The sequence below is a fragment of the Rutidosis leptorrhynchoides genome, chromosome 4, assembly GCF_046630445.1.
Source record: "Rutidosis leptorrhynchoides isolate AG116_Rl617_1_P2 chromosome 4, CSIRO_AGI_Rlap_v1, whole genome shotgun sequence".
Classification (NCBI taxonomy): Eukaryota; Viridiplantae; Streptophyta; class Magnoliopsida; order Asterales; family Asteraceae; genus Rutidosis; species Rutidosis leptorrhynchoides.
The window spans coordinates 77,841,996-77,861,096 of record NC_092336.1 but is presented as its reverse complement, the minus strand read 5'-3'; the positions used below and the strand labels follow the sequence as shown (position 1 = coordinate 77,861,096).

At 32.8% G+C, this 19,101-nt stretch overlaps 1 protein-coding gene and 1 long non-coding RNA gene across 3 annotated transcripts; both read right to left on the bottom strand.

The window, feature by feature from the left end:
• Window positions 1-2,040: 2,040 nt before the first annotated feature.
• Window positions 2,041-2,505, bottom strand: LOC139840747 (uncharacterized). Its single transcript, XM_071830996.1, has 2 exons — window positions 2,131-2,505; window positions 2,041-2,052 (listed from the first exon to the last, which is right to left on the bottom strand). The coding sequence occupies exons 1-2, from the start codon at window positions 2,503-2,505 to the stop codon at window positions 2,041-2,043; spliced, it is 387 nt and encodes a 128-aa protein (XP_071687097.1).
• A 13,773-nt stretch (window positions 2,506-16,278) lies between these two features.
• Window positions 16,279-17,797, bottom strand: LOC139903985 (uncharacterized). 2 transcript variants are annotated; one of them, XR_011778611.1, is made up of 4 exons: window positions 17,669-17,723; window positions 17,331-17,447; window positions 16,449-16,543; window positions 16,279-16,336 (listed from the first exon to the last, which is right to left on the bottom strand). It is a non-coding gene; the product is annotated as an uncharacterized lncRNA (long non-coding RNA). The 2 variants fall into 2 exon arrangements; XR_011778610.1 differs by lacking the exon at window positions 17,331-17,447 and having other exon boundaries at window positions 17,669-17,797.
• Between the last annotated feature and the right edge of the window lie 1,304 nt (window positions 17,798-19,101).

The window sequence follows — 19,101 nt, the reverse complement described above, 5'->3', positions numbered from 1 at the left end:
ACTATATACTATTTTTCAAGATACAACAAGACTCAATATTAGTTGTCACAATATTCTGAGATGCAATAATCTGAACACTAATCTGAGATGGCCAATATTTGCAAATTGTATTAGTTGTCAATATCAGTTGCACTATGGTCAATACTAATCTGAGATGGCCAATATCAGTTGCACTATGGTCAATACTAATCTGAGATGGCCAATATCAGTTGCACTATGAAGATGCTCTGTGGTCAATATCAGTTTACACAATACACTCGTATGTGCATCTATGAGCATCTATGATTTGCACTATTATCAGCTTACACAATATCAGTTGCACTATGATTTGCACTATGGTCAATAGCAGATACTAAGATGGTCACCATTTTAGTCAAATGCAGTTTCACAATAAACATACACAAACAAATATACACAATATAGCTGCAAAACTAACTTTTTATTGAAATTCAACAATACATTCTTGGCTTACATCAATGATCAAAGTATCACATTACAATTGACCTACAATTTAATTGAAAAACCAATAACAAATAAAACAAAACCAAATAAAAACTACAAATTTCTTCCATCGGGACAATTGAGCATCTTTATCTTGTAAAATTTCTTGAATTGGAGGATCGACCCAACCAATGAAACCACGGCTCTTACCAACCTGCAGACCATAAATTCAAATCTAAATTGATTAATAGTACAAATTCGAGAAGTAATTATTTAATGAAGAAGCTTACTTTACGTTCACAACAATAAAACCTACGACCGGGATTCTTTGATGTCGACGAAATAAGAACAATCGACGAGCTACCACACGCACAATACACAGCCATTGATAAGGGTTTGGAAGCTTGATTTGGGGATTTTATGCCCTGGAACGAAAGTATGTAAATTAGGGTTCTAATTTAACCCGTAAATCATCTGATTCAGTTACATAAAAAGTTTTTTTTTTTTAAATCACGTGACGTGCACATGATATACTACTAACGTCCAAATTAACAGACATTACCAGAAGGACTATTTTGGGACTCTTTTTGACGTTTAGGGACGAATTAAGCAGATATGAGAACACAGGGACGTTTCGGGCTAAATACTAAAAACACAGGGACGTTTTGAGCATTTTTGTCTAATTTTTAACTAGTTTTTTGGCCCGCGCTTTCGCTGCGAGTTGGTTTCGAAGGAAAAAAAAAGTAAGTAGCGGGTATTCGGGTCGGGTTGGTGGAGCGGGTCAGGGGATTCGGATGGTATTGGGTTAGTGGTTTGGGGAATCATGTTTTGAAAAGAAAAAAAAAAGTTACTATTCACGGATGGTGTTTACCGATCATAGGTTGACACCATTTACCACAATTTATATATATATATAAATGTATAATGTATAATGTTGGTGAATATATGTCTAAAATATATGAGATTAATTTTGATAGATTTCAGTTATTACAACATATAGAACTAGGCGATTGGTTCATATATATCCTTCTTTCATTCATTTAAAACATATACGGAGTACTACATGGTAGGGAAGTTCAAAACTCTATATCCAAAAATTCCTATAGTGAATTTCCTCTTCCAATATCCGAATTCTATTTTAAACTTAAGACATGAGTCGTTGTGCATTAGAGCATATAAGTTGTAAGAGTGAACTCAATTTTGAACCCTACCTAGATTTCTCTTTTTTAACGATGTCATACCGAAATAACATATATATGATGTGGATGGATTTCACATATTGAATTACTAGAAAAAGGTTACTAAAAACAATGAAATATTCATCGAACTTGCAGAAACTCGTCCATGTCCAGCAGAGGCGAAGCCAGGATTTTATGATAGGGGTTGCTTACGCAATAAAAAAATTACTATAATTACTCTATGGATAATAAACATTCTATTTACGTTATAGACGATCAACGGTAACAAATCCATCCAGATATAATAACAATGTATCATTACAAAAGAACGTAAACGACCACCGTTTTCAAAAGAACAAGTTTTTTCCAAAAGAAATCATCCAAAAATAGATTAATATCTAACACGCGTCGATCCGCTGCCTCATTGAGTAACCTATAAAAAAGTTATAATAATTGTATAAGTAAAATATGTATAAACATACACTAAACGGTTAGTTGTTTAATATTGTACCTTTGACATTTGGAGTCGAACACGTCTACGTTTCTTGGTAGCAAAATCATCTATTATCTCATCTATTGAAAGTGTTTCAACAATGTCTCTCTCAATGTAAAGAAGCAAGCAATTTTTAAGAAAATCGTCACTCATGCTGCAACGAAGCCTTGTTATAACAATTTTCATTGATGAAAAAGCTCTTTCACTTGTGGCTGTTGAAACTGGAAGAGTTAATATAAGACGAATCAATCTATCAAGCAAAGGATATATTTCTGTCTTCTCAGTTTCTCGTAGGCCTCTACATAACTCAGCAGCAGTTTGAACATTTTTTAACTCTGGATGATTAGGCACATCTAGCTCATAATGTTGCAACTCGTGTTTTATGTGGATCATCTCTTGCTCTGTAAAGTCTAAAGGATAGAACGTTTTTGCTAACTTACATATGTCACTTTTATTGAAGGGTTGTTTTGGGTCTAAAGCAACACTGAGTCACGTGGCCAGTAGCAAAATTAATAGGAAATAACAAAATTAATAAATAGGCCAGTAGCATTTAATTTAGTTTGTTATTGGTAAAATTGTAAAAATGTAATAATAAATGACACATGAAATCTAATAAAAGAAGAACAATAAAGATAAAGATTAGTATAAAGTTCGTAGAATTTAACTTACAAAATTCAAGGATGTCTTTAAGATCGTAGTTACGGCAGAGGGTATGTTCCCAAAAACTTCATCTATTGCAAATCAGTAATCCACACCTAATTTACACCCAATTTAGTACGGGTTATACTATTTGAGGTATATGTATTGAGGTTTAATTTTAATGGGCCTTTTGACTAATGAAACTTAAATTAAAAAACCCATAACAATTGGACTTATAAGATACGAATATAAGGTCACAAGGGGGTGTTCATTTATAATTGGACTATATAATATACAAATATAATATGCTGGCTCATTTAGACTAAACAATGAAAATAAAAATTTGGTATGCAGTATGCTATGCACACTTCATGGGGGATGCTCACAAATAATTGACAAAAAATTAACATATCCTATTTGTTGTCGGTGATCTACTTAGGGGTAGCTCAACACCCCCAAGCTACCCCCCTCCCTCCGCCATTGATGTCCAGTAAGCAAGGTTGAAAAATACGCGAGACGATATCGAGATGGTTGGGACTTTATAACGTCAAGACGAGTGTCGACAAAAACTGTCGAGATGGTTGACTATATATATATATATACTAGGATTTAGAGCACGTGCGTTGCGCGAGTGTGTAAAAAGCCGTGCAAAAACTGAAACAGATTATATCATTCAAGTATGTAAATAGCGAAAATAAACAAAACGTTATAGCCCGTGCGTTGCATGGATGGGTAAAATAATCGTGCAAAATTAATTAATTTTTTCAAGCAATTATTCTTTTGTGTTTAAGAACCCGCGGTGTTGACAAATTTTAAAAAATCATTTGAATTTAAGAGCTCGTGGTATTGACAAATTTTAAAAGTGGTTTTGAGTGGTGTTAATAACTTAACGTCTTCAATTTTTTTCTCACCATTAATATCTTTTGATTTATATAAAAATTATATTATATATTATGTAATATTTAAAAAAATATGACTATTAAAAATTTGCCATGAATATTGCCTTTCATTGTAATTAATCTATTCCATGATTTCCATGTATCTGATGTCTTAGCCACCATATATTTTACGATAGGGTAAACACGGATGACAAATTAAATATACTAGTGAAATGACCCGTAGTATCACGGGTTTGTTTAAAAGAAACAGTTTAATGTAATGTAAATGTTAAAGTCCTTTAGTTTAATGACCCGTGAAACCACGGATTCCAACTAAGAAACTTGTCGTTGTTTTTACAAACATATTGTTTTACTTAACTTGGTCAGAATAAATGAACTACAACATCAATCGGATTCTAGTCCGTATATAACCCGAAGACAATATCCAATATTGTTTGTAACTTAAGTTAAAGATATATAAATATATAGTATAACAAAGAAATATTTTCCATATGTATATTTAGAGAAACACATCAATATGTAATAACAACACATCTTGACAAATTATGTTAACTGGTCAATAATAAAACAGCAACAAATTATGTTAACTGGTCAATAATAAAACATCAAGAATTGTAATCTTGTAGACTTTTGAATATTTTATTGTGGTTGAATCTTGTAGACTTCTTTAGCCTCATATCATAATTCAACTTCTACAATATGTAATTCAAGAAAAATCAGCATATGTCGAAAGGAGGAAACAATACGTAATCCACCAAGGTTATGGTCTAAAATGATATCCGCCAAAGAATACAAGGTTCATTCATATTAGCATTAGTCTCATCCTTTCTTGAAAACATGAATTTATTTCATCAAAGTAAATATGTACAAATAATTTATTTAATGTTTCTGTAACCTTATCTAGCAACCCAGTTTCTTATACTAAACACGATCTACTACAAAAGATGTATACGAATAATTTAATTTGATTATTAATATAAAACTAACTCATTTCAACTTTGCTTTAGTTTAAAAATGTATGTATATAGTAAAGTATCATGTCCGGATAAGTGTTTACGTAAAATGTTTAAAACCCCATGGTACTTCTCTATTCAAAAAGTACTTTTTTTAATATATCATAGCTTTAACATCACATCATTAACCTATCCAAAGCTATTTGATCATTAACAACTTCCTAATAGAACAAAATATTAACAAAACTCATTACTAACACGAATAAAATCTACTATTCATCACAACATTATGATGTCCACCAAGATTGAAGTAACTTTGTACATACTATAATGGCAAAAAATTCATATGATACTTGCAACAGAAAATTAAACAACTTACTTATTTAATAACACAACATGTTGCTAAACATGTCAATTCCTAGTTAAAAAGGTTTATTAGAATTTATACCATATACTTTTATTTCTCTCGGACATTTCATCATGCACCTTTCATGCAGTTTCATAGTCGATATTTTATTTAACTTGCTTCACCTGAGTTGATCCAAATAAAAAGTTGCTACTTCATATACACTATTTGAATCATCCTATAAAGGTTGCTACATCAAACACAAATATATGAATCTAAACAAACATACCTTCCACCTTCATTTTTGTTCATTTCTTCATGTACTTTTACATGTCCTTCTGCTAATTTATCAACGTCAACAGGTGGCAGTTTTAACAACCCGTCCTATTCCTCCTGGACGATGTCATCAACATTTGGTTCCATTGCGATGATCGACTCCAAGTAATGTCCTTAGTATGAGCTAATGCACAGCGGAAGACTTAATTCGTACCTGGGAATAAACATGCTTTAAAAAGTCAACATAAAGTTGGTGAGATATATAGGTTTGATGCTAGCAGCGTTATAACAATGGACCACAAGATTTTATATTTATACATAATACACTCCTCGTGTATAGAAAAGACGTTGAGCACTTGGTAACCATACTTAACATTTAAATCACAGCAGCATACTCTTAAATAAACCCTACACCGTACCAAGTGTAGTAACGAAACGAAGTACTGTGCAACCGTTAAAAACTGGTCGTCCAGCCCGGTTGGGGTTGTCAGGCCCGATAGATCTATCAACAGGATTCGCGTTTACGCTCCTCACGTAAATATTAGCTACCAAGTATAAAGAAATATGCCATGGTACAACTCAACGTAAAGTTTATTTTTGATCACTTGTGTCCATAACGTAAATCATTTATAAAAACAGCGCATGTATTCTCAGCCCAAAATATTTAGAGTTAAAAGGGAACTATATACTCATCATACTGTATTTTGTAGTAAAAATACATATAACATCATCGAATAAGTGTAGGGTTGGCCTCGGATTCACGAACCTATATTATTCATATATTTATTAAAACATATACTGGTAATCAAATAATTAAATCTATTATAATATTTATGTATTTAGTGTTGTAGTTTATATAGAATTTGTATTACATTCTATATATTATATCTTAATTATAAACTATATATATGTTTATTTTGTATATACATATAAAAATATGTTAATATATTTAATATGTAGTTATAGGTAATATAAATATATTTTATGTATAAATCTTTATTTATTATAATATAATAATAATGATGAAAATGATAATTTTAATAAAAATGGTAGTTTTAATAAAAGTGATAATTTTTATAATAATGATACTACTAATAATATTCATAATTTATATTACTATTACTAATGTTGTTAATAATAGTAATAATAATAATAATAATAATAATAATAATAATAATAATAATAATGATGATAATTAAAACTACCTTAAAGCTTTCCTAAAAAAATGCTTTTGCCCAAGCTCGAACCCACGACCTCTCGCATAAGAGAAACAACACCCAAAATATTCCTCCAATTCTGTTTTTGTATTATATCTCCTAACCCATACGTATTTAACCCGTCATCTATATAATAATCTAGCCCAATATCTAATTCAAGATTACGGCCCAAAAGATAAATCTCACGGCCCAACAGCAAGCACAAGCCCAACAGGTAGCTTTTATTGCTAATTAAAAAAAACATTGTCGTCGCCTAGCTTCGAACACGTGACCAATAGCTCAGCACACACGCTGCTAAACCATTCTTCTAGCTGTTTATTTTTGATTTAATTCCCACTTTAATTCATTTAACCGGTATTTTCCAGTTCTTCTTTTTCATTTATCATTCATCCTTAATTTATGATATCATCATCAAAAATCGCTATTATCATACATCCTAATCGTGACATCATTATACCATCATCATCTTTTCACTCTTTCATCGTTACCACTTCATGTATCACGTATCATTCGTCAATCATCATACTTATCACTACAACCCATGTGATTTTTATGTATTAACTTATAATATTCCCAACTTCAGTGTGTAAATAAAAATTAGAAACACGAACGTGGCTATCCTTTTCAATGGGTCAACATGTTTCCACTATCTTGATTTCCTTTATTAATTAATGGAAGAAACAAAGTTGTCCATATCATTCATTTAAACTAAATATATAATAAAAACCAATCATCCTCTTTAAATCATGAAAATAAAAGTCGTTTTGTTGTGGGTGTGGGTTGTAAGCAGAATTACCAGGGCGCTGTAGTAGTACATTAGTTGCAGTGATGGTGTTGTGTTTGGAACAAATACTTCGCAGCAGTTAACAAAGATGATTGTGGTTTAAGCTTGTGAAAGAGAAAATATTAGTAGTGGAGTTGGGGTGGTATGCGATGGAGTTTTACAGAGAAAATAATAAACATTACAATAGTTGTAACATTAATTATGTGGTAGCGTCTTTTGTTGGGTTTTAGGCCCTCAATCAAACGGTTTCAACAGAAAAGGAGCAAAACGCGATATTTGAAAAGAAACAGGCATATAGCATTAGTTTTAGGTGGTGTTCATGGAGGTGTAATGGTGGTTGAGGTGACGGTTTCGAGTTGCAGCAGTTAAAAGGAATAATCGAAAGTGGTTGTAAGGTGGTTTATGGTGGTGGTCTTCTTCATGGCCGGGTTTTATTTGGGTCTCTTGGTTCGTAACAGAAACAGATGCAGCTATAATATCGTGATCATGGTGTAGTTCAGTTTTGGGTATACGATGGTTAACAACACAGAAATTGGAAAAAATTTACAAATGGTTTTTGGATCTTTGAACAACAAGGCTGAAGAGGAAAACAGTGGCCTTCATGTGTCAGCAAGTGATGGTGTTAGATGGTGGTTGTGTGGGAGGTCCTACGGTGGTGGTTGACCGATGTTGGGGGTGATGTAAAAGTGGTGACCCTTGAATGGTTTTTGGACGTACAAGAGATAGAAGTGGGAGATATAAGGTGACGGTGGCCGGGGGTGTTATAGGGTGGTGATAGGTGATCCGGTGATTGTGGTGGTGGCTCTCGGTTGGGCTGTGGAGGTGATACCGGCCGAAGGTGATGCCCAAGGTGATGGATCATGATCATAAACGGAAACGAATCAGTGGTGGTGGCAGTTTGTTATGGGGATATCGTGGTGATGATGGGAAACAAGAAGGTGGCCGATTGGTGGTTCTTTGGATTGAAAGTGGTGTTAGGAGGGTGATCAAGAAACAGACAATGGAAACAGAGAGAAGATAGAATGGTGGTTTAAATATTTTGTATATGCATCCTAATCTCTCTCTGCATACTTATATATAAATATATTAATAATAGTTAATAATTAATAATAATAATATGAATATAAATATGTCTTGAAAGTCATATGATCCACAGTAGAAAATAGTGATTTTAATTCAATTCCATGGACAAACGAATTTGAACAAGTGGTTTAGAACAATACTAATTTATTAAACGTGTACTATCATCTTGGATTTTTATTACCGACGTCTTTCTTGGGAATATTATATCAAAAAAAATTTCAAATTATTATATATGTATATATATATATATATATATATATATATATATATATATATATGTATCTATTTACAAATAGTTGTTCGTGAATCGTCGGGAATGGTCGAAGGTCAATTGATTTCCTGAATATCGATTTCAAAACTTTCTAGACTCAACATTACATATTTTGCTTATCGTGTCGGAGACATTTAGAGAATAAGGTTTAAATTTGGTCGGAAATTTCCGGGTCGTTACAGTACCCACCCGTTAAAGAAATTTCGTCCCCGAAATTTGGTAGAGGTTGTCATAAATAACAATAGGAATGTTTTCATGACGAATATGAGGTAATAATAGAGTTTTATCATTATTGGAAGATATGGATATAACGATTCGATCATGTGAAGCGCACGAGTGAAGCTATCACAAAAGAATGAAATGAGTGAATATGGAATTGTTTTAATCGATGTCGTGATTAGGATTGATTTCCATAATTTAAGGGATTTAAAGAAAATCTTATGTAATAAGATTTGGTTCTTCGACGATTTAGGAAACAGGATCTCCTTTGATTTAATGCGGTAAATCTGTTTTGATTTCTTTGTCGGATATTTCACTATAAAACTACCTCCTTTGTTTCCTTATTTCCATCTCCCACATCTTCTACTCTTTCTCCTTATTCCTACCTTAAGACATTCATCAATATGCTTCATCCCATTCTAATTCTTGATATACTCTTAATTTTCACATCCGTCACTCTTCTATTTCATCTACCACCGGAGGATTTTATTTACTTCTACTATTATCTTGGGGTTATAGTGTTTTTAATCTTCTCGTGTCTTTACGTGGCAATACGTATTGATATGCACGGTTTGTAGTTTCAGAGTTGTTGTTAGGTTTTATATCTTCCCTTATATTTCGATGTTCCTACTCCTGTCTTCTATAATCATTGTCATCCACAGTTAATGCTTTCTCTTATTTGCTGTGGTTTATGCTCCTATTCTATTTTGGAGATCCACTCTTTCATTTCCTCTTCCTGTCCTCGAGTCAAGCGAATAATGATCCGGAATTTGTAAGCATGAGATTTGGAAGAAACATAGCTAATGTTTTTAGAGAGGAATGGTAATGGCATGATTTTGATTTATCAAATTACCAGAATATCCAGGAAAATAGAACTATCAAGATGATATGTTCTTAATATGTTTCAGCATTGGATAGAATGTAAGAGCCGTGTAATATGGCACATGATGACGGTACTGTGAATCATCATGCTTCATTAGAAACTCAGCATGACTTACTGTAATATAATGAAGTTGATCAAGTTTCATTATATTATACTAATTCATGCATCAGTTCCCAACATTACTTCAAAACATTCATATTTTAAACTCGAAGGTTTTAGAACTTAGAAACTAACACAGTTTCTTTTATGTTGTAGTGCAGATGTTACGGAGAGATAGATGATTTTAGATAAGGATAGTTAAGAAAATATCTCCAGAAATATGGAGAATATGCATAACGGAAGATATGAAGATATCTTATAATATCTAAGATAAGATGATGATGAAGAATATCATCTGGAAAGGTTTAGAATAAGGAGTAGGGTTCTTACTAACGGTTTCAGCAGGCACTGATTCGTTTGGATTCTTTGAAGTCGGTTTTAGTTTTCATGATTTGTCCACGATCTCCTTCATACTTTTCTCAATCCGTTTTCCAGTTTCAACCCTTCTCTTTTTCTAGGCTTTTCCAACATACTGTACTTCATCGTAAACTTTTGACTATTAAGGTCGTTTACGGTTTTTTGCTGCTTCATTAGCATTTCAAGAACTACTTCATAGTCCAGGGTGTTTTTCAAAAACTTCACCTTCGAAATCTGTGATTCTTAGGGATAGACATTTTTGGTATAACTGGAAGAATTTCTACGAGATTTTCAAAATACTGATTGCGGATTTCGCCAACGAGATAACGAGTTGCTGGTACCTCTGTTGGTGATGTTGTGAAATATAAAAGGTTCTCCGGTAACGACGGCGAAAGGACAAGGTATAAATATCGTGGTTATAGTAGGAGTAGTCTCATTGAGAAGTCGAAATGGAGCTGTGACAAAATTGGATACTTTGAAAGGAATCGCAAGGTTGTTTTTGCTAATGAATGATAAGGAATTTAGACGCGGATACGTTTCAACTATAACTTCGGTTTCGAAAGTTTTTCAGGTGCATAACTGTATGCATAAATCTTCCTTCCGTAGACGAGGTGCGGCTAGTTCAACTTCTCGATCAAGGTGTTTTCAAGAATCATGAAAAGATTTGAATGCGGATTGTAATCGTCAAGATACGAATGAGGTTTAAGATAAAATCAAGTGGCAAACTTGAAGATTAGTTTTAGTTTCATATGTTATAATCAGCATTTTAACTCATTTTAATTGTCCAACGTTAGCAGTCCAATAGTTCAATCGTTCAATAGTTCAATGGTCCAAGGGTTCAACAGTTCAATATATTAATGTTTAATATAATATATATATATATATATAATTAATTAATACGTATCGTGACCCGTGTACCGGTCTCAGTGTCGATCACAACTCAAACCATATATATATTTTGGAATCCACCTCAACCCTGTATAGTCAACTATAGAGTGTCTATGGTCGTTCCGAAATATATATATAGATGGGTCGATATGATAAGTCGAAACCTTGTATACGTGTCCCGTTATTTAAAGTGCGTAAAATAAATAAATATATATCATGATTCATTGCACAACGTGTTGTCTCAGAATTAATCCGACGTATTGTTGTACATGTGTCCCGACGGTATGTAAAATGCAGAAATAAAATTGCGAAAATGTAAATTGCGATAAATTAAATGTTAGTCAGTTAGCTGGGAACAGTTAGCCGGAACAGTTAGCGTGGAATCCTTAACAGATTTACAATTAGTTAATTCGTTTGTTTCTAACAAATTTTATTTTGTCCAATGTTTTCTTCGTTATGCCACTTGTTGGATTCGGATAGGTAAAAATCCAAATATGAAATTTGAATGGAAATGGTTATTCTGTGATGAACGGATACGTATATCGGTGATTGTAAGTAGGATAGTAAATGACCGTTGATTTAGATTCGAAGAATGTACAGTGTAACTTATTAATGTGAAATCCAAATATTCCTCGGGTACTACCCACCCGTTAAAATATTTTCATCATTAATAGTTTGTACGAAAGAATTTTCAATTACAATCTTTATGAAAATATACTTGCATATATATTTTCTTCAGATGTAATCATAGATTTAATGAGTCAATAAGATATTAAACTCATCAGGTTTATTGTTAGCACTTGATTACATGATCTCTAAAACATTAGAGATTACATAATTGCCATGCCGATCGAAAGTAAATGAGGTAGAACAATACGTAGAACGAAATTAATCGATGTAGAACGATATGTGGAACGAAGATCATACTCGAAATATAGATGATAATATTGAGGCGTGTGATGTTGTTATCCGAGGTACAAGTTGTGATAAGATTTATGACACGGTTGTGGTTTAGGGGTGATAAGGATACCGTTGACGTTAATGGTGGTGATGCTGTTGATACTGATGATGATGCTGGTACCGAAGATTGCGATGTTGGTGTTTCTGGCGATACTGGTTATGCTGCCGGTGCTGCTGCTGGTGTTTGTAACCTTCGCACCAGGTTCTCCAAAGCCGTCACACGAGCGCGTAGTTCGTTAACTTCTTCTATTATACCGGGATGATTGACGGTTGAAACGAGCGGGTGAGTAAGATTCGAAATATGGGATAGTATGTAATTGTGACGAGATACTTGGAAAAGAAAAGATAAAATGGTTTCTCGAACAGGCTCGCCGGTAAGTGTTTTAGGTTCATTACTAAGAGGGCAATTTGATGAATTGAAGGGATCTTTGTTGTGAAATGATTTTCAAATAAAGGATGATACTCTAACTTCATAGAATATCTATATATAGTACTAAAGATTATGTAGACCACGGAGGAATTTACGGCATGAGTCAGACAATTCTACAGTAACAGATACGCTAAGATATGAATTTTGTCTATACACTATCGATGCACTAAATGCAGTAAGACGTGTCTAGACTTAAGAATAATAAGCAGGCAATTCCCTAAGGATGATAAGCAGATGGTTTCCGACTAGAAATGATAAGCAAAACTTTTTGACAGGTAGACACGGTCAAAGTCCAGACTCACTAATGTATCCTAACAACTACCAGTTAGACACACTAATGTAAGACCTGGTTCGCTAAGACCAACGCTCTGATACCAACTTTAACAACCCGTCCTATTCCTCCTGGACGATGTCATCAACATTTGGTTCCATTGCGATGATCGACTCCAAGTAATGTCCTTAGTATGAGCTAATGCACAGCGGAAGACTTAATTCGTACCTGAGAATAAACATGCTTTAAAAAGTCAACATAAAGTTGGTGAGATATATAGGTTTGATGCTAGCAGCGTTATAACAATGGACCACAAGATTTTATATTTATACATAATACACTCCTCGTGTATAGAAAAGACGTTGAGCACTTGGTAACCATACTTAACATTTAAATCACAGCAGCATACTCTTAAATAAACCCTACACCATACCAAGTGTAGTAACGAAACGAAGTACTGTGCAACCGTTAAAAACTGGTCGTCCAGCCCGGTTGGGGTTGTCAGGCCCGATAGATCTATCAACAGGATTCGCGTTTACGCTCCTCACGTAAATATTAGCTACCAAGTATAAAGAAATATGCCATGGTACAACTCAACGTAAAGTTTATTTTTGATCACTTGTGTCCATAACGTAAATCATTTATAAAAACAGCGCATGTATTCTCAGCCCAAAATATTTAGAGTTAAAAGGGAACTATATACTCACCATACTGTATTTTGTAGTAAAAATACATATAACATCATCGAATAAGTGTAGGGTTGGCCTCGGATTCACGAACCTATATTATTCATATATTTATTAAAACATATACTGGTAATCAAATAATTAAATCTATTATAATATTTATGTATTTAGTGTTGTAGTTTATATAGAATTTGTATTACATTCTATATATTATATCTTAATTATAAACTATATATATGTTTATTTTGTATATACATATAAAAATATGTTAATATATTTAATATGTAGTTATAGGTAATATAAATATATTTTATGTATAAATCTTTATTTATTATAATATAATAATAATGATGAAAATGATAATTTTAATAAAAATGGTAGTTTTAATAAAAGTGATAATTTTTATAATAATGATACTACTAATAATATTCATAATTTATATTACTATTACTAATGTTGTTAATAATAGTAATAATAATAATAATAATAATAATAATAATAATAATAATAATAATAATAATAATAATAATAATGATAATTAAAACTACCTTAAAGCTTTCCTAAAAAAATGCTTTTGCCCAAGCTCGAACCCACGACCTCTCGCATAAGAGAAACAACACCCAAAATATTCCTCCAATTCTGTTTTTGTATTATATCTCCTAACCCATACGTATTTAACCCGTCATCTATATAATAATCTAGCCCAATATCTAATTCAAGATTACGGCCCAAAAGATAAATCTCACGGCCCAACAGCAAGCACAAGCCCAACAGGTAGCTTTTATTGCTAATTAAAAAAAACATTGTCGTCGCCTAGCTTCGAACACGTGACCAATAGCTCAGCACACACGCTGCTAAACCATTCTTCTAGCTGTTTATTTTTGATTTAATTCCCACTTTAATTCATTTAACCGGTATTTTCCAGTTCTTCTTTTTCATTTATCATTCATCCTTAATTTATGATATCATCATCAAAAATCGCTATTATCATACATCCTAATCGTGACATCATTATACCATCATCATCTTTTCACTCTTTCATCGTTACCACTTCATGTATCACGTATCATTCGTCAATCATCATACTTATCACTACAACCCATGTGATTTTTATGTATTAACTTATAATATTCCCAACTTCAGTGTGTAAATAAAAATTAGAAACACGAACGTGGCTATCCTTTTCAATGGGTCAACATGTTTCCACTATCTTGATTTCCTTTATTAATTAATGGAAGAAACAAAGTTGTCCATATCATTCATTTAAACTAAATATATAATATAAACCAATCATCCTCTTTAAATCATGAAAATAAAAGTCGTTTTGTTGTGGGTGTGGGTTGTAAGCAGAATTACCAGGGCGCTGTAGTAGTACATTAGTTGCAGTGATGGTGTTGTGTTTGGAACAAATACTTCACAGCAGTTAACAAAGATGATTGTGGTTTAAGCTTGTGAAAGAGAAAATATTAGTAGTGGAGTTGGGGTGGTATGCGATGGAGTTTTACAGAGAAAATAATAAACATTACAATAGTTGTAACATTAATTATGTGGTAGCGTCTTTTGTTGGGTTTTAGGCCCTCAATCAAACGGTTTCAACAGAAAAGGAGCAAAACGCGATATTTGAAAAGAAACAGGCATATAGCATTAGTTTTAGGTGGTGTTCATGGAGGTGTAATGGTGGTTGAGGTGACGGTTTCGAGTTGCAGCAGTTAAAAGGAATAATCGAAAGTGGTTGTAAGGTGGTTTATGGTGGTGGTCTTCTTCATGGCCGGGTTTTATTTGGGTCTCTTGGTTTGTAACAGAAACAGATGCAGCTATAATATCGTGATCATGGTGTAGTTCAGTTTTGGGTATACGATGGTTAACAACACAGAAATTGGAAAAAATTTACAAATGGTTTTTGGATCTTTGAACAACAAGGCTGAAGAGGAAAACAGTGGCCTTCATGTGTCAGCAAGTGATGGTGTTAGATGGTGGTTGTGTGGGAGGTCCTACGGTGGTGGTTGACCGATGTTGGGGGTGATGTAAAAGTGGTGACCCTTGAATGGTTTTTGGACGTACAAGAGATAGAAGTGGGAGATATAAGGTGACGGTGGTCGGGGGTGTTATAGGGTGGTGATAGGTGATCCGGTGATTGTGGTGGTGGCTCTCGGTTGGGCTGTGGAGGTGATACCGGCCGAAGGTGATGCCCAAGGTGATGGATCATGATCATAAACGGAAACGAATCAGTGGTGGTGGCAGTTTGTTATGGGGATATCGTGGTGATGATGGGAAACAAGAAGGTGGCCGATTGGTGGTTCTTTGGATTGAAAGTGGTGTTAGGAGGGTGATCAAGAAACAGACAATGGAAACAGAGAGAAGATAGAATGGTGGTTTAAATATTTTGTATATGCATCCTAATCTCTCTCTGCATACTTATATATAAATATATTAATAATAGTTAATAATTAATAATAATAATATGAATATAAATATGTCTTGAAAGTCATATGATCCACAGTAGAAAATAGTGATTTTAATTCAATTCCATGGACAAACGAATTTGAACAAGTGGTTTAGAACAATACTAATTTATTAAACGTGTACTATCATCTTGGATTTTTATTACCGACGTCTTTCTTGGGAATATTATATCAAAAAAAATTTCAAATTATTATATATGTATATATATATATATATATATATATATATATATATATATATATATATATATATATATATATATATATATGTATCTATTTACAAATAGTTGTTCGTGAATCGTCGGGAATGGTCGAAGGTCAATTGATTTCCTGAATATCGATTTCAAAACTTTCTAGACTCAACATTACATATTTTGCTTATCGTGTCGGAGACATTTAGAGAATAAGGTTTAAATTTGGTCGGAAATTTCCGGGTCGTTACAGCAGTAAACCATATTCATACAACTTGGAGCAAACAATTCCATTCTTTATTACCGGTTCCTGTTCCAACCAAAAAATCAAAAGTGGTGTAAAAATGATGAATAAGTAAACTTGAAACAAAAACTCGATGACTAATCTATTGAAAATTCGGATTTAATTTCAAAAATATTACCCTTTTTCACTTCGGGTACCCAACTCCACTCTCCACGGATTCAACCGAAGGCATAGAAAGTCGATCGACATTAGCTTGATGTGTGCAACTCGGCTCTGAAAACAAATAAAAAAAAGAAAAGAAACATGCAACTCGACTCTTCAAAACAATTGAAATCAGTGCTTCAAGATGGGTGGAGCCAAATAATAAACACATTAGCTAAAAATGACCGAAATTAGTGACATGAATAACCAATATGCCCTCAGGTTGCAAGAAACAATTTTAGACTTACCCTACCACATAACGCGAACACTAACGAAGAACATCTAAATAAACATTTTGATTCATTTAAACTTTGACAAAAGTAAATGTCAGTGGCTGAATGATGTTAACATTAAAGCTTAATGTGAGATCTAATAAAAACATTTTCTACTTGATTGCGATTAATAAACACACATATAGTAGTTAAAAACAAATGTAGTAAGGAACAAACCAACTTTTTAGATCCATTTCATAAACATTTTCCCAATTTTGTAAACATCACATTTCCGTAGTTCAATTAAGTGAGCTAATGAAAAATAAAAAAGAATAAACTTTTCTTAGACATAATTATTCTACAAACATGAACCCATATCCTAAAACCTGAAAAAAACATTAAAACTCACATATTCAATTAAAATACAAAATCTTTTTAAATTCTATTTCTCCAGCATTCCCAAAAACAATTTATATTTAAAAAAAAAAAAGCATCGGTCAAATTTATTCATGAAGGTTACAACTTTATAGCTTAATTCAATCCTAATAAACTATTAAACTATTTTATAAGGAAATCAGTATCTGATTCAAGTAATCCACATTAAATTTAGTACAAAAAATAAATAAAAAAACAATCTTTGATGATACCTGTGAAGAAGCATTAATATCATCAAGATCGACAATATCTTTGGTACTTGTATTACCACAAGAAATGATCTTGAATCAATACTTGATAAATAGTTAATTAAACATGTCGATTTAGAACTGTGATGATGAACTGGATTTAGAAGATGCAGATTTAAGAGAGATCGATAGAGATTAAAGACTAATAATGATGGCTATGAAGTGGAAAATCAGTTGATAACGTGAAAAGAAGAAGGTCATATGCAATCTTAGACAATAAAATCAAAGAAATCGGAGATTAGAAGTAATAATCGAGTAACAACACATAAACCCTAAATTATTTGGAGAAAATAAACCCTAACCTGAAAGGAAGAAGCTGCTGATGATTGTCAGTATATGTGTAAAGCTGGAAAAAAACCCTAAGCAGAAAAGAAGAAGAAGCAGCTTTCTAGGGTTATTTTGATTTTGAAAAAGCGTATAATGAAACCAATATACGGAGTAATTTTAAAGACTATGTTTTTAGTTGTAAATTAAATATTAATGATTAATGATGTCATCTAAGTTGTTTAAATTTTTTTCTTTTTTATTTTTGATTTTTTCTAGTGAAGAAAAAAGCATATTTATGATATCATCATTTTAGTAATTTAATAGAAACTATAGATAGATAGATTATTAATTATTAATTACGGAGTATTTATAAATTATGAATTCTTTATCAATAATATCAAATATTTTATTAATTTAATAATTTATTAATTAATTAAAATAGATTGATTTTCGTAATTAAAATTTACCCATATGTTTAAAACATTATAAGATTTACCCATGGATACAGTGATACAAAAACGGAGTTATTCTTTGTATTTATTACAAAACCTAAAATATACTGTACTCCGTAATTAATTTGTAATTAATTTAATAATATAAATATATAGATATAATATATAAATACAAACATCCTAAAATAACTTTCAACCACAATTCACAAAAAACTTTTGGTGAAGCTATGATGTGGTCCAGCGGTTGGTGACATGCCTCCTTTAGGGGAGGTCAGGAGTTCGACCCCCACAATTTCATCCCTGTCATGAAGTATCTACCCATGACACCTTTCCCATATCGTTTTGGGGGGGGGGGGGGGGGGGGTATAAAGGGGAGGGGCGTTTTACTTGGTCGTGCCCTTGGATCGATTTCAAGGTTTCCTCCCGGGCAGCGATGGGGGCGGGGATATTATCGCTGCATCGGCATACACACACACACACACACACACATTCTAAAGCCAAAATACCTTGTCGACTAGTTTGTACCTATAATCGATATTATCGTTAATATAATAAAAGAAGTAACACTAAACTACGTCAATTTTGATCGATTTGACCGACTTTTGATCGATTTTAACCGAATTATTGACTTTTGACCGGCATTGACCCGGCCTTTCTCACATTTGACCTGACTTTTGAAAGTTGACTGACTTATTAGAAGACGGGACGGGGTCGAGACCTAATGGTCACCAAAACGTCGCAACGGGCGTTGTTACGTACGCAATCGACGTCGTTTACAGCACTACGAGTAAGGGAAGATTGCAACAGTCGTGTACGCTATCTGATTGTATGAAACTTATTAATTACGTGCTAAAAAAACAGTCCTAATGAATATTGCAGGTGAACATCATACAAATAAACCATTGTTTATTGTTTGTACTATTAATAATTAATAATAAGTGTGTTTGATTTAGGATATTAATGTATAGTATTCGAATAAACCGTTGTTTATACTTTTAATAATAAGTGTACTTAAT